The 17,087-nt window shown below is 40.0% G+C and overlaps 1 protein-coding gene across 3 annotated transcripts in view; it reads right to left on the bottom strand.

Annotated features, from left to right (window-relative positions):
- Nucleotides 1-699: 699 nt before the first annotated feature.
- The window catches only part of grik1a (glutamate receptor, ionotropic, kainate 1a), a 36,852-nt gene continuing 20,464 nt past the window's right edge, over nt 700-17,087 (bottom strand). The window contains exons 9-17 of one of the 3 annotated variants that reach the window (XM_022209658.2): nt 13,757-13,873; nt 12,769-12,972; nt 12,154-12,377; nt 11,447-11,565; nt 8,245-8,462; nt 6,666-6,891; nt 4,242-4,492; nt 3,310-3,481; nt 1,115-1,234 (exon numbers count right to left, since the gene is read on the bottom strand). In XM_022209658.2, the coding sequence (XP_022065350.1) occupies nt 3,356-3,481; nt 4,242-4,492; nt 6,666-6,891; nt 8,245-8,462; nt 11,447-11,565; nt 12,154-12,377; nt 12,769-12,972; nt 13,757-13,873 (1,485 nt within the window). In that variant the 3' untranslated portion in view covers nt 1,115-1,234; nt 3,310-3,355. Of the gene's footprint in view, nt 3,482-4,241; nt 4,493-6,665; nt 6,892-8,244; nt 8,463-11,446; nt 11,566-12,153; nt 12,378-12,768; nt 12,973-13,756; nt 13,874-17,087 lie in introns of all 3 variants that reach the window. The other 2 variants (XM_022209639.2, XM_022209649.2) reach the window with 2 other exon arrangements.

Raw genomic sequence — 17,087 nt, 5'->3', positions numbered from 1 at the left:
CATGTATGTATTGGTCATTATTTCATAAAGGCTCCATAATTTATTATAGCTGCAGGTGGCTTAGCTATATAACATGCATGTCAAGTTTGTAATGTATTTAAAAAGTAGCAAATCTCATCACGGCAGAAGTTATTTCGTTTTTGTTTTTTTTTAACACACACATCCACTGGGATCCACTGTCACTACTGGGAGACAAGATTTCCCCACAGGCTTTCAGATTTGACAAATGCGAGCTGCAAATATAAAGGGCTCATTGAAAAACCAGACTGTTGTTCCCAGGGGAACAAGAAAGTAGTGTTTTGTCTTTGACCTCCTGAGGATTTCACGCATTTAAAAAAGGAAAAAAGAAACTCCTTCTCATTTTGTCCTTGTCTTCTCCCTGTATCATATCCTTTTCTTGTACCTGATGCATTGACAGCAATGTTTCATGATCACAAATATCTATGTGGCTACAGTATGCATGTCTGTGTGAGTGTGTGTCTGGTTTGATGTCTGTGATGTTGGTCCTTGAAGGGTATAAAACAGCAGGTGTGTTCCCGTTTTTCCTTAGAGGTCGTTATCTCTTTTCACTGGCCACGCTTGGCTCAGTAATCCACTCTGAAGACACTTTGCTGGCTGCCAGTAGGCATACAAAAAGAAACATGCGGCACACACAACACCGCTGGCGAAATGCAACAACAGTAACCAATCGCACAACGGTTTAAAAAAATGCAAAAATCTTTTTTATTTTGAAAACCAGTGAAGTTGTCATACATTTACACAATGGGAGGATCCAGAAAGTGTGCAGATTCAACTGTGCAAACTGCTCATAACAGTAAACTACAGCCATGAAGGGAACAGCGATGAGTTAATACTATGAGAGAGATTTGACCTGTTTAAACATTGTTACTGTTGGTACAAGGCTACGATGCTGTAAACTACATCTACATTATAATGCTTGATGTACTATCCACACACAGACGGTCTAAAGACAGGGTTGAGGAGGAAACAACTTCATACCAGTTGGTGGCCCACGGACAAATCTGAAAAGTGGGAAGTGATCAAATAGCAGTCTCTGTTTCAAGGCTCAGGTGCTCTCGTCTCGTCTCCCTCCTTCCCTCTTCGGGGTACGTTTGGGTTGACAGAAGATGCAAGCCGACCTCGCCCCGCCATGAGGCCGCGACCTCCTCCGGATGCCTTTGTAACACTGCAGGGAGATGCCCAACTCCTCCATAACGGCGCTAAAAGACATGCACTGCCAAAGAGATGAATAATTAAAAGCCTGGTTTAAGACACCAATAAAGATTATTTCCAATAAATTCAGTACAATCGCTATGAACTTTGGCAATGAGTTTAAAGGCTGTGAATGTATTAACATAAAAATAATATATCTCTGCTATGTAACTGCACTGGTTATGGAATTACTGGAATCAGCTTCTGGGAGTTTGGGTGCAGCTGAAAGCAGCCAATAACCTCAAGTTAGCTGGGCAGAAATGACAAACCACACATGAAGTGTAAATGTATCTAAAGGAGTTGTAAAAGACCCTGTTGTCTCATCATAAAATCCAATTACACAGACAAGAGATGAAGGGCAGGGTCTGCTGTGCAGAATCCTACTGCAGGAAGCTATGAATTCATAATATAGTAATAATTTGAAATTATCAAAGAGAAGGCCGTCTGAAATGAAAAGCCCCAGGAAATTTGCTGAATATTACATTGCATTGAACACATTAATCTTCAATCATGCTTATTTGCCGTTTATTTTTGCTCCCCTTTGGATGGTGTGTTTCACAAAATTTATTTTGCAAATCATCATTTGCAGCACAAAGTTTTCGGTTTATCTGTTGGGTCTTTAGAGCCAAAGACACCCGAAGATCGCCTCCTTTTATCTTTAGACTTTACCTAAGACTTCTCAACCAAATGTGGCTTCATGCAGGGTTTCCCACGAATACCAGTAACACTCAGCATCAGTGGAAAAAGCCTACCGTGTTCCCAATTCTGCCCTTACAGGCTGCGAAAAACCACAGACTGAAGTTATATATGCTTTGGACTTAGTAGGACATTGTAAAAATATAACCATGCCTGACTGGAACTAAATCAAGTATGAAGTTGAAATTAATTTACTTGTCATATCGCAGAGTTACAGACTCCTGTCACGTAGCACTCTGAGTGTATTTCACCTTTGCACACACAGACATAGACACACAACACAAAATCAGGTATCTTTACTAAAGGGTTTATATAATATGCATTCGTTATGTGAACTGATTTTATGCCCTTCAGTGCAAGTGGCATCGGTTATTTTTTGTACCTAATAATTGCCATACCTAACTGAATATTTCCTAATATTTCTTGGGTTGTACTTCAGAGACAGATGGATCTAGATGACAAGGTCAGTGCAGGGGAGCAGAAAAGCCCTTGAAATGTATATTCCTCTGTGGTCCCATCCATCATTACTTCAGTTAAAATGTTCTGCAGTCACCAAAGGTTATTTATGATGCTACAACTTTACTTTTGGCCCTCGGTTCGTGTCAGGGGACATCTTAACTCGACACGTTGTTCAATCACTGTTAATCGAATTTCAGTCAACCAAACCAGTCCACCAACGAGGTTAATGAGAAGGAAAATATTCAAATAACTTTTCCTATCTTTTGATTTCCCAAAAGGCATCCTAAGAACACACACACTTGTCTGCTGAGACCAAAACTTCTATTGGAAAACTACTTAACCAGATGCAAGAAAACAGCTTAACACCACACATAACTTTTTATACAGAGTGAAATAAGATGCTGCAATTTGAAAATTACACAGAATTTCATAATTTTGGACAAGAATACACCACTCACACTTTCCTAATGTCTTAAGTGTTTCTATCATAAAAGTCCATATTTGTAGGCTTCAATCAGATAAGTGCTCCTCACATATGAGAGCACGCAAATGAGAGGTCACTTATAATTAAGATAAGATGTATTCAAGCTTGCCAGTCCCAAAAATTTTCTGTTTTACTGAAGAAAAAGACCCAGTTATTGAAACTCTATGGCTGAGTGTTAAGAGGAACTCTGTGTGAAACCACATTGCCTGAATGTATCAGTGGTTTCACAATAACAAGAATAAAGCTGGCAGTCTATTGTGGCCTGAAGTTGTACCGGAAAGTTCACTGACATCGCAGCTGAACACAACCACAAGACAAAACAGACATTTGTCAGGTAAATCCAGAGGGTCAAGCTTTGAAAGTCGAGTAATTGGGATTGGGTGAAACTGCAGGTGAAGGTGCAAGGTATGCTGGGATATTTTCAACAAGGGCAGTGGGAGGGATGACTGGTTACAAACCTATCATCTAGAGTGAGTATGTGATGTAGTAAATGTGCTGCCACGGCTACTCTGTGTCATCCCCCAGCAGCCTGCCGCTCTCCAGATCGGTAGACAAAGAGGTGCCAGAGGAGGAGGTGGAGCCGCGACGCTGAAACTGACGGGATTGAACCCCATAAAAGAAACAAAAGGCCTGATGCAAAGAAAAAAGGGGGGGGATAGAAGAGAAAACACAAAAGAAATAAACAGACTAGAAAGAAAATCTGATAACTGAATGAAAACGTGAAAAAGAGAAATGTGAAGAACTCAAAAATAAGACAAAAGTAAACAAAGTAATCATGCATGTGATATTGTTCCTCTTTCATGGCGTTGTCTTTTTGTCGCTAAAAACAAGAACCAAAGCATGTATGTTCAGGGATTATCCAGTACTGATGACATATTCTGGGATATAAGAAATAATTGAGTTACACCAGCAACAGCGAATGAATGGTTCAGTTGTCTGTCGTCTGGAGCTGACAATTCAGCACTTCTTTACTCTGTTGAGCTCATTGTTTACTGCTGAGGACTGGGAGACACTGATAAGTTATAAATCCAAGCAATGATTTTCTCGCAAACACACCGCCTGCAAGTGCAAGTATTATTTTGAGCAAATTAATTAAAACTGAGCAAATACAGTTGAACAATAACTTCTATTCTTAAAAAAAAACCCGACTCTGTAACTAGTAAAGAAAAGCTGAACACGACATTCCTCATTCTGAAAATGGACAAAAGAATGAACACTCTAAATTCCTATAAAACTCTTGCTTGTAGCAACCTACAATTAGACTGTAATTCTTTTTTAAATGATACTTTCATGCGCAGAGCTCATTTTAGAGTCTGCTGTGAGCCAAATGCAGCCTTTATTCCAGTCATTTGTCATCTTCACACAGTGCAGGAGCAGCAGGCTCACTCACCTCCTCTATGTCAGCGTTCCTGCGGGCCTTGTAGATGAACTCTCCTATAGCCACGAAGACGGAGAGAACCAGACCGGCTGCCAGGACGATGAAGATGCCACCAATGTTTTCCACGCCCAAGGCATTGGCCTCCTTGTTGTCCTCCTCTGGACAGCCGTTTCCTCTCCACCACTTCTCCTTCATCATGTGCAGCTTCCCTTCCTCCTGCAGCTGAAGGATGGCGATGGTGACTTTATCCCTGTATGGGGAACCTGGTGAGGGTGAATAGAAACACAGTACACTCACAGAGCAATTACTTTTTAATGCCTGAATTAAAAAAAAAAAAGGCAATGCAGCCCTGATGAGGCAATACGTGTTGATTTAAAATGCATTTCAAGTTAGGCTTTGATATGCACATCAATTCATATTCTTTTCTTTAAATGGTATTGCTTTGACTTCACCCCCCACCACACACACAAACACACATGCACAAACACACAATATCCAGCAGTGCATTGAAGTCTGTTGATCAGGTGAGGAAGGAGCTGAACAGACTCGCTTGTCAGCTCAGCCCAGTCACAGCTGCATCTGCCCTGAGGCTATCAGCCTAAGGCTCCTAAAGCGGTGTGCCACTCGGCTGTGTATTAGTTCTTAAGGATGTGTTTAACCTTAAACCTGAACCTGTACCGAGTCCCTACACATCCTGCCAAACTGATAAATGAGTCAGTAATTGGTAGAAATGGTCCTGATGCACATTCAGTCCCAAACAGTTTGTCTAGCAGCTAGATATTGGAGTGGAGGATGGCATCATTTTTTCCTGCTTCACATCTATTCAGCAGTCTTAATGCTATATCACATAAATTGCTCTAGATTGAAACCATGGAGACACAGGAAAAAACATCTCTTTGCGTCCGAAATTAAGGATAATCACAATTTTCAGCGACAGTATCTAAGAGGTGCAGGTACCCTTTATATGTCTGCATTTAGTTCAGACTTGCTAGTTTTAGTGGCTTTTACCTGAAGGGAAAAGAGGTTGAATACAGACAATGTCAGACTGGACTGTACTAGCACAGGTAAGTGCCACTTTACCATATATCTATCTTAATCATCTATGCAGCCGATGTTCCTCCATCCTGTAGTGGGCGTTATTATTTTCAACAATGCAGGATCTTTTCTAAAGGCAGCAGAGTGAGAGCAGCTGACAACAGGCTCATCAGGTTGTCCTGCTGACATGAAGGAGTCTTGAGTCTCTGGTGGAGGTGTGTCAAGATTCAAGCTTCACTTTATTGTCTCGCATTGCAGGAATTTTGGATCTGCCTTCCACCCGTGGTGCAGCCATAAAAAACATGCCAAGAATGGCAGGGTAAGACAGCCAGAGGGAACAAGATATCTAAGGACATATTGTTAAAAATATACCGTAAAAAGGGATGGATGACAAATAGAAACCTATAATGCAGGCAAAGTACAGAGATTTGTATGTCTTCCTAATGTCTGTGGAGAGAAGAGCCTCTCAGCTGAAGAACCTTTGAACTTTGGAATTTGTTTGCTTCCTTGCACATAATTTTAGTCTTTAATTTGAAATCACTGCAGCTTCTGCTGGTGAATACCTTCATTAATCCTGCTGTTGGGCCCATACATTTAAATGTATGTCTTAAGCAACTTTCCCTCATGTATATGTGCAACGTATGCAGGTGTGAGGCATGTTCTTGATATGGTAAAACATAAAAAGTCGAATATATTAAGATAAAAGAGTAAAGAACACCTTGAGAGGAAAAGAGAAAGCAGAGAGATGCAAGATGTTAAGTATTGCTTGAGTAAACATCCAACGGTGCCCGACTACAAACACGGTCCAGCAGGTTGACTTGCTTCCAGTTTAAGTACTCAGTCCAACAAAACTGGCTGAAAACCGTAAAGGAGCATTTGCCATTTGAACAGCTGGCAGAGCTTTTTGATGAAAATGCATTTGCATGCTGAGGACACAGGATCACAGCTCTGCACTTAAAGTTTCAAAATCCAAATAAAATAAAATTGGTATCAAAAGCCTCCATTTAGAAAGGTTCTATTAAAATTCTATTCTAGCAACACAAGACCTTCAGTGCATTTCTAACAGTGCTTGTGTAAATGTGATTTGCGTAGTATTTACTTCTCTGGGGCTTGTTTTGACCAACACTAAGGTTAAATGTGTGCAGTCAATCATAGAGAACGAGTCATGAATGTGTGAAAGCTTGCATGGGTTTTCTGTGTTAAAAGTACCAGTCAAAAAATAGAAGAGTTCTGGGCCCATTTTAGGTATAAAATAAGAGGCTTTTTTTTAAAAAAAAATCTGTGTTCCATTACAGTAAAAAGACATGTATTTTCCTTTTGTCTTGACTGGCTTTTCTTTGGGGCTTTTCATTCTTTATTAAATTACAATGAAGGCAGTGGGAGGAAAGTCATTTTTCTTACCAATAGGTGTTCCCACTCCATAGCCCTTGGAGTCTATGAGGCCTCCGATCTGTGTGAGGTTGCAGTTCCTCTGGCTGATGTACTCGATGCTGGTGGACTCCATCAGCATGGCGTAGTCTGTTGTCAAGACCCGAGTGATGCCTTCCCTGTTATTCTTGACTAAAGCCGTGTTCTTCCTGCTGCTCATGAAGGCCCACATCTTCTCATAGGTGGAGATCTTTGATTTCTGAAGGAGGATCCAAACAGGCAAAAGTTTGTCAGAAGTTTAATGCACTTGTGTGGATATTATAGGCTGTGCGTGTCTGAGGCTGCAGATTTACACACCATAGATGTACTTAACTGGATTCGAAATACTATCATGCACACATATACAGCAGGATGTATCTTTCAGAGTGTGTCTCGGTGTATGTGTGTGTTTGTTTCTCCTTGCTCAGTCAGAGAAAATGGGACAGCTGTGTTCTAAATCTCCTCCAGCTGATTCAATTTGTTCAAGCCATCAACACAGCCTGCTTCCTCCTATCCAGGCAGCGTAATCACTGGCTGCAATCTGGGAGGATAAAGCCCTGCATGGATCACCCCTGCTGAGCCACAGGATGCAAGGAGAGCGTGTAGCTGTGAGGCGCAGGAAGTGACAGCCCTGTCTGAAGACACCGGCACACTGATGCATTATATAATGAGGACTAACAAGTTAACATATGTCTAACTTCAGCACAGACATCCCCAAACACAAACACAAGTCGTCCTGGTATACATCTTCTCCACATCCAATCATATACTTAAATCTTGATGCATCCTGCAATTCCTGCAATCAGAGTAATTGCTTCTACCTCTCTCTGTTTCTTTGTTTTTTTGTCTTTTTAAAAATTGGATTCCTGGCAAAAACACAGGATGATAGGGGATAGCAGCTGAGGGAATATAGCCATGATTTTATGAAGTGGAGGTGCTGCATCACTGGCTCACGCTCACATCTAAAAGCATGACATAGAATACAGAATACAAATAAGCTGTTGTGTTATTCTGAATTCAATCTGATGGCCAGATGGGGGGAAAACTACATTTTTTTTCCAGAACTGAGCACACAACACTGCGAGTACTGCGCCCAATTTATTTACTCAGAAACCTGTACGGAAACACAGCATATTCTGACTTTTAAACTGATAATTACAGCCATTAAAGAAGAAGAACATTTTTTATTTGAAAGACTGTTTAAAAAAACAACTTGGGTTGCATTTAAAATGGCATAATTAGATGCAGATTTTTGGGGATTTACAGCCTGCAAACATTTTACAATTTTACAGCTTTGCTGATGATGAATCCATTTTTATGATTTTTATGATGTTGGCTTGAATAAAAGAAGACCACTTTCTTGAAAAATGAATCACAGAAAAGGTGTGTTTTTAGTATAGAAAATGATACAATATATTGGCAATGCCCTCCACTTGACATCTGCAACAGAATTCATACTTATTCAGCTTACCATTGTGTACAACATGCCACTATAGGATCAACAACTTGACATGAACTTTATTCATTTGCAGCTAAATTGAACGGAACATACAGGACTTTGTATCGGCTTTACCTTGAAGAAGGTCATTGTGGATCCGTCTCTTACAGCTCCATATTCAATCCTCGTCTGTTTGGCCAAGTCGTCTGCCGAGTCGATGGGCGCGTCCATTCGTTCCACAGTCAGAAAGGCTGCTAAGTTGGCCGTATAGGAGGAGATGATGATCAAAGTAAAGAACCACCAGATACCCCCAACTATACGGGTAGACAGGGCCTTAGGCATCAGCTCTGAGCCTGAAAGCAAAGGGACAGATATGATGGAAGGTTTGGTAATAATGCAGAAATGAATAAGCTAACGTGATAAGTGTCTTTTTGTATTTGTACAAAGTGTAAAACCTCTTTTAAAAAACTGGAAAAAAAACAACTATATTCTTCTAAAGCAAGGTGCTCCAGTTCACAAAGAGTTATCTTAAAAGAGTGATTCACACCAGAGCTCCAAATGGACTTCTGCCCCAAATCATAAAGCGTACATCTCTTCAAGCAGCATCGTTATTTTCTCCTAGACCGCTGCTGTTTTTCTCACAGAAAGTTGCTAAAACATATCTATATATTGGTGTGAAAAGCAAACATAACACTGCAAATTAGAAGAGACAAATCTGAAAGACTGAAGAAAGCTAAATGACAAGAAAATGAAGCAGCACATCATGCTAAAAACAAAATGAAATATTAATCAAATTTGCACCATAACTTGGTCATGTTTACTGTAAACCACCAACCAGCTAGGTTATGTGCCACAATTAAGCAGAATATGACATGGTGACAGCCTACGGTGCAAAAACTATAAAATCAGTCAGAGCTTGTTTTTGATAACATGATGGAAAGTGAAACAGGAGCAGCAGGACACACAAAGCTACTATTCAACAAAACGGTTTACAGGTTAGAAGTCAAATTAGAATTTGTATCCATTCATAATGAAAGCTTCAATTTCTTGTCCCTTTGTTTATGAATTCAGTCGTCTTTCTGAGCAGCGAATAAATCTGACAAATATAGTGTGCTGTTGGCATTTTGCTGTGGACGGATATTGTGAGTAGGTTTGCCGGTCATCCAATCAGGCATGTCCGACTTATCCTGCCCAAATCTCCTGCCTTGTGGGAGATCAAGTCTCCATGAAGTCAAACATAATTCTTATAACAGGGTTTGGCTGCAGTTTATAGGGAGTGGATCCAGGCTACACGGAAAGGGCATTCAGAGAAAATAAGAGGTGAATATTGATGTTTTGAATTGAACAGCTTAGAGCAGAGTGAACAGTGTCAGTAAAGTCGTTGCTGTGCATGGACTGGACTGGATAGTGCTGCAGTGTAGAGTTGGTGGTGTTTGTTATTAGCAGCCCTTTAAACCTACAATAGTGTAGGGCAGGGTACGACAAAGTGAGATTAATGGGTCAGTAAGGTGAGTTTTCAGTGTCATGAGGGTGGCTCTCTTTGAACCTTCTAGATCACCATGATAACTGATGCTGTGCTGCTGATGAGCTCCGGTGGAGATGATATTCACAGTTTGTTCACCAGTTCTTTTACTTTTCTGAGTGATACAGACTCAGCTGCGGTTATGTCTGCAAACCTGTTTAGCTATATGTTAATAACTCCACTCAACAAAACTGTGCAGTTACAGCAGGCAAAGGGTATCTATCACATTACAACTGCATGCATCTAGTTGGTGATGCAGAAAACACAAAAAATATATTTTTTAATGTTTGGTTCCACTTCTCTGCCAAGTCCTGTAGCTCAAAAAACACAGATTAGAAAATCGATTAGCCTGTTGGTATTTATCACAGAGAATATTCAATCAATAACACTCATTTCACTTTGATTTGGCCAAAAATTGAATTGATTTCCATGTATCATTTACTAAGGCACTATTGTCAAACCTGAAAGCACTTCTTGGGTAGAACATTTGAATGTCTGAAGTCTCAAGTTAAAGAGTTCTAATATTAAAATAGACAGCTGCATTTAGAGTGCACTGAGCGGTAAAAATACATGTATTAACTTTTATTCTAAACAATTCTCTAACAGCATTCCTCTCCTACATCATTTGCAGTAATGACACTTAATACTGTACTATTTTTCTCATTATTATTCATAGCTTTCTATTATAGCAATCTGTGCCTCCTTATACTAAAGCAGGTGTCACACTATTGGGCGCATTTGTGCTGAAGAAGTATCAAATGATGCACCAGATGCCCTCTTTTATGGGACTCTGCATAAAGTAAGAGAGGAAAATTTTATCGATCCCTCAACATATAAATTCACACAGCTCCGAACATGGTGGAGAAAACTTGAAGAAAGTTGATAACCACTATCATGATATGCATTATCAGAATCAGAACAATTTATTGCAAAGTAGGTTCATACATAAGAGGGATTTGACAAGGTTCTTTAGTGCAAAAACAAGGCTAAAACAGCAACATATAGAAGAAAAGCATTGATTTGTAGCCATCAAGTGTATCTCTGGTCATGGTTAAGTTTTGTCAAGACATCTAACACAATGAAAACCAGTATTTGTCAAGCTGTGTTCACCAGCTCAATGGCAACCTCTTCTGCCTGCTGTTTACGTGCTGGGTAGACAGCATGGAGTGGATGTTATCGAGGCTTTTCAGCTCTCTTGTTTCACCAAGTGCCACAAAATGACATTCATCGTGTTAGGTGAAAATGCCCTCTAAAAGTCAGAGTAGTTACAATATCAGCAAAGGAGGATCTCTGGTTGCAGAACAACCAAGTCTGGACTTTACACGTCTGAGTTTAAGAAAACAGACTGCTTGTTTTCCTGATTTTTTGTTTCAAATTGAGAGTTAGCATTGTGTTTTTAAGGCATGTTTATAATTGCAGCAACAAATATCCCTTTGCCTAAGCAGTCATTATTACACAAACCAATAATGTTTCTAAAATCTGACTTATGCCAAACACTGATCTTTTTAAAATGCAATGAAGTTATTTCTCTAACAGACCAAATCTGAAAAGTTGTATTTTAGCATCATGAAATAGTTCTAGTATCTCTCAACTGTGATTCTTCATGGTTTTCTGAGGCACAGGCAAATGATGTTGACCTGACAGTACAGGAATCAGCTCAAAAAACAGCTCTAGCTATCAATGCTGGGCTCATGGATAAATCAAGTACTTTGCTAATTTGGTGGACCTTCACTCTCTTTCATACTACTAGTAAATGTATTCACTGCAAATATAAAAATATAGATGATGCAGTTACTTTGACAGTCGGTGAAATACCTTGCCGCATGAGAGCTCCAACGCCAAACCAGAAACTGTTGAGTAAAGTGAAATTGTTTTGTATCAGAGTTGAGGAAGGATTGCATGGATGTGGGTTGTACCACTCGTACGGAGTAAACCTGCAAGACAATACAAGAACAGAAAGAAAGGGAGATGAAAGGAAATTCAAATAAGGATGGCACTGTAGCTAATCTTGAGGCACTGGCGAACACTAGTCATGCACTTGACATCAGTGAATGCCTCCAGTTCTTCTCCACTGCAATCTACACTCTATTGTGATTTGCATTTTGACTCTCACAACACACCTATTTCACTAACGGGTTGCTAGGTGCAACATGTTGGCAGAGGTATTACACACTACTTGAGAGAAAGGTGAAGAGAGTTTGCAATTACTCCCAGCTACTCAACAAGCACAGTGAAATCCAATGTGGCAGCTGACAGCTAAAAGCATGTATTTTGGTTATTTTAGAGCAGCAGAGAGTTGATGAAGTGCAGTTATGCCAATTTGTGACTCTTGTCGAGTGAATTTCATCCATCAGTGATGATTCTTTGTTTTAAAATGCGCAATGGTAGCATAATCTTGCATTGGCTGACCAGGCCAATGGATCGTTGCGTAGGAGGTCATTGTCTACTACATATCCTATATTATATTCCTTCATTACATCACATATCATCTCATTGTCACAAGCATCAATCCGTCCTCTTACCTGGCAATCACAAAGAGCACACAGCTGACTCCTGTGCAGGCTAGCAGCACATACATCCAGATGTCAGGAGACAGAGGATTAAGAAAGGAGAACACGCCCGGGTTGGTGCCGTTAGGTTTCCGGTACAGGATGCTGATACCTAAAGTCATGAAGGGCTTGGAGAAGTCGATGACCTTCTCTCTAACGTAGGTGATGGTCAGAGGAGCTACAGCAAGGTCTGCAACCTGAAAAAGAAACCCCAAAACACAGGAAGACACTTCAGGTGCACTGGGTTATTTCACTCTCAAATCATCAGACGACGTCTACTCAACAATCTCTGATTTGCTTGAAACTTATAGTCACAATCGATGGATATTGCTCACTTTTCATACATTAAATTTTAATGCTATGCTTGGATGACAACATCTCCGGAAATATAAAAGATAAACGTTCACCGTTGTTTCTCATTATGAAAATAAACTGTTAAAATTGAGCAGTACAGAACAATAACAGTGGAAATCTACAAGTGAATAATACAATGAGGATATATAGATAAAGTATTGAGCCTTGAATAATTTGCGGACAACATGTTGTGTTTTTTGTTTTTTTGTTGCATATTTTCAACTGTTAACTCACATGGTCGATCAGCTCCCGGACCATCCCGTTCCACTCCCCCTTGTCATTCTGGGCTCCGTATTTGCCATCCCCCACCAGCCTGACTTCATACGTAAAACCCAAAATGTTGGAGAGCTCTTTTAAAAGATCCAGACAGTAGCCCTCATAACGGTCATTACCGACCAGCTCCTTGTCTGACTTCTTTACCATCACATAAGGATTTTCCTGCGTAAGGGGAAAAAAAAGAAAAAAAACATATAATTTTTTGCTTTCAAGACATACTATATTATGTTTTCTTAGTATTTAAGGTCCCACTGAGGGGTGTAAAATGAAAGTTGGTAAGATATAAATATGTTTACATCTGTCATTCCTGAAAACTTCCAACTACGATGCCACACATAACTAGTCAACAACTGTCCAGCTTTGTGAATTTGAAATTGTGATCGGTAGCTCCAAACTGTCAATTATAGACACAGACAGCAAGTTTTCTTCCTGAAGGGGGCGAGAACAACAGCAGCTAACTGGCTTTCAGAGCAAAAAAGCCAGTTTAGAACAGTCAATAAAGCCAGGGGTTATACAGTCATGGTGGAATGAATCATCTTTGCGGTATTTTGAGGGGAACTAACTGAAAGACCCACTGGGAATATCTAAGACTTTAATTTATTTGCTGAAAAGAGGCACAATAAGGAACTGCGAGGATAAAAAAAGCAGGATTTTTACTTTCAATCTGGTGACTCTTGGTAGAGAGTAAGTATACAAAGTAAATTTAATTTTCTTTGATTGTATACATGTAGGTATTCTAAGAAGAGGATGAATGTGGATCTACTTTGTGTGTGACAATAAGAGAAAATACTATTCAACTCACTAGCCTCTCCTGAACACCATTGTATTCATTCATTCTGTTTTCCTTTTATTGTCCCCTCTATCTGTGCTCTACACATCTCATATGTACTCCCCTCCTTCTCCCTATGCTGTCCTCTGTTTAACCTTCCTCCTTCCTCCTCCTCACCAGTATTGTGGTGACAATAAGAGTCCTGTTAGCCAGAGAGTCTGTCACATTGTTATTCTTGTCTCGATTGGACTTCTCCGTCAGGTTCATCCCCTTGTACGAGTTCCACACAGCAATCTGTAGAGGCAAACAGGGCTTCAGATTTAGAGAACCACATTTGCTGCTTTGATCCAAAATCACATGATGGAGTCAGACCAACAAAATTGCAGTGTTTACGTCTGCGAAAGCTCTGAATAAGGCCATGTATGTATCGTTTGTGATCGCTGCCACCTGTGCTGTGAAAGGAAATAAGCTCATTGATTATTTCTTTAATCTCAGAAAACAAATAAAGAAGCTTATTTAGTCTCCAAGTCATAACAGGAAACTAGAACCTGCTCCAACACGCTGCATATTAATCACATTTTCTGATTCGGCGAACAGTAAAATGAAAAAGAAGTAAGTATAAGGTTAAAAGACCTGACGCTCCTGGCTGCTTTTCAACCTTTTGCTCTATTCACTACTCTAAGACATTTCTCTTGGCTCAGGCTTTGCTCTGATGATTCTGGGCAAAGTGTTGAAAACTGTAATGTACAGTGAATATGAAAACGAAGAAGAGTTTTGTTCCAAACAGACTCTGTGCATCAAGCAAATGTTTGCAGTCACTCTGGAGGAAGCCAATATCGTTCCTGTTGTGTGCAGCAATTTTTCTAACTCGCAGGTATTGAACTTAATGTACAGCCTGAAAAAAAAAGCTGTTTTTCACAACAAATGTGAAGCCAGGAATTTCATTATAATAAATTACTGCTTTGGATTGGATCTCTTTGCATTTACTCATCATTTAAAGCTGAAATAAAGACTAGTGGCAGCAGAAAGAAGTTCATTTTCAGATGTATCTAAAATAGTACAGCTGCAATACTTACTTCTTTTTTTTAACATTCTTTTTTTTTCCCCCAGGAGCCACATTAAACATTAGGATTTGTTGGTTTATTGCTCATAAACTAAAAATAGTTGGTTCTTTGCCTGTTGGTCACAGTTGGTCATTATTTTGTATTTGTATATTTGCTGACATTTTATAGGTAAGGTAATAGTATCACAACAATTCAGACTGAATCGCAATAAAAATAATTGTTAGTTACAGCTCTACTTGAATACAAAGGTGAAGAAAGGGAAATCACATCAGCAGGGAGAGCATGAATGAAGAGGGAAGGAATCAGAGAGTGTAGGGAGGACAGGGGACAGCATGGTGTGAATGAGACTGTCTGATTTGTCAGAGCAGGCGGTATAATCCAGACAGTTATCAGATTAGGACAGACGCCTGGCAGCTGGATTATGACCCTTCAAATCCACTCAGTGTTAAAAGAGCCAACCAAAGGTCAGGAGAGTTCGCGACAGTGATGCAATCAAGCTAAAGACATTAAATTGTTACGCTTCACTGTTAATAGAGCTAATGCAAGTGACAGAGACGAGCTTTTCCTTCTGTGGCAAATTCACTCTGCGAACAAAAAGTAATGCATTTTGGTGTTTCTATTCAGAAACAATAGCCTGTTCATTCATTCCGTGTATAAGAGGATGAGTAGTAGTGAACGCATCAGTACCTCTTATTAAACCGAGCTCTACAGAAGGTACAGCCTTATTTTTCACAATGTATTTCGCAGAGAAGGGTTATGTGGCATTACCTATTCCAAAAGATAACATGCTTTTCACTCTTCATTACGCTCCATCCTTATTATTCCCTAACACCGTCAGGCAGATGGAAAATGTGCTCACTTATAACCTTGCTAAAAGCACTCTGTATCTCCACCGTGGCACTTTTGCAAGAGTCCACTCTGTGCTGGAGTCCATAAATCTGTCTTATCTCTGGACAGAGCAGATGAAGAACTCTGTGAAAGGGGTTGGATTTAATTAATTGTATTGTCCTCAATCTCAAAGATTAATGGACGGAGTAAGAACAATATTTTTGGACGTGTGGAGAGCGTTTTGGGCTCAGATTGTGTGACTTCACAGAAACTGGCTCATGTAGTTGAACTGTGAACTATGAACATCAGCTGCATGATTAGTCAGCTTGAAGTTTAAGTAATAAGGTAATCTGACAAAGTCAATGAAATTTATGCTAGAATATATAGCCTGGGACGACCATAACACATACAGTCATCATCTTTTAAACCCCTAAGTCATGGATTTACTGTGTATAACCCTGCAAATTTATCACGCGTACCAGAGCACTTCCCAACAACACAGTGTGCTATAAAAACTGACAGGAATTCTCTCTCATATGCTGTGAGTGAAATGTTATCTGTGAATCCAAAAGCTCATCCTCACCCAGAACCAAATCAGACTGGAAAACCGTTACCACAGAGCCTGAGACGTTACTAAGCCAGGCCAAGAGAGCTGACGGGGAAAAAACCACGTTATTTCCAGAGAAGTCAACAACTTCAAGAGAAAATACTTTATTTCTCAGGAGACTTTTACTTTGTTTAGTCTCATCCTCCTCTTCAGAGTGTATTTAACACTCCAGTGCCCAAGAACTAACACGACTGCAACGGACTGATAATTCATTTTTCATGACCATAAAGTCAGGCGTTTTTTGTGATGTGCTTACCATATAGTGGTATTTCCACTGAGGAGAGGCTTTTGAGGGCTAAAAGCACTGAATAGAATTAAAATTACAGCAGAAATCACTGCTTCTGCACCTTGACAGCTGCTGTCTGCCTACACACCTGTCTGTCTGACAACTGAGGCAGACGAAGAGAAAGAAGTTTGCCAGCTTCTGACAAAAAAACTGCGTTTGAGGTGATGAATTAATTCAACATTTGTTCTTTCACTCATCAAATGATCGGTTTTACGCTGAGAAGCAAAGGTATGAGGCAAAGGAGTGTTATTTAAGTATTTACAGGGGCTATATGTTGTGAGACTAAACGAAGAGTTGTGAAACTCAAAAAACTTTAAAAGCGAACCCACTTGACACGAATTTTGCTCTAAACATTCAGCTTCATTTAAGTTATTTTGATTTACTTGCTTGGCGAAGATGATTTGATGCACATCTTTAAAAACTCCACTAGAGTGAGATTTAGCTTGTGCACTGGCCCATGGGCCAAACACCAGCAAAGGAAGTCTGCCTGCCTTGTAGCAAGTCTTCAAACACAACTTAAGCTGTCATCTCTTCCGCTCACTGGATCCCTCTTGGCTGCAATTAAATCCTGCTATCCTGTATGATTTCCGTGAAAGCATGACAGCAGTCTAATAGCTGCTAAGTAGCGGACATGTCTCTGCAAAAGTGAAGGATCTGTTTGCTTATTTCTTCCCAACTACTCACAACCTCCAGCTGTGGAAATGGAGTGACATTAAATTAAGT

Source organism: Acanthochromis polyacanthus, chromosome 17 (genome assembly GCF_021347895.1).
Source record: "Acanthochromis polyacanthus isolate Apoly-LR-REF ecotype Palm Island chromosome 17, KAUST_Apoly_ChrSc, whole genome shotgun sequence".
In the NCBI taxonomy this organism is placed as follows: Eukaryota; Metazoa; Chordata; class Actinopteri; family Pomacentridae; genus Acanthochromis; species Acanthochromis polyacanthus.
This window is presented reverse-complemented; position numbering and strand designations above follow the sequence as displayed.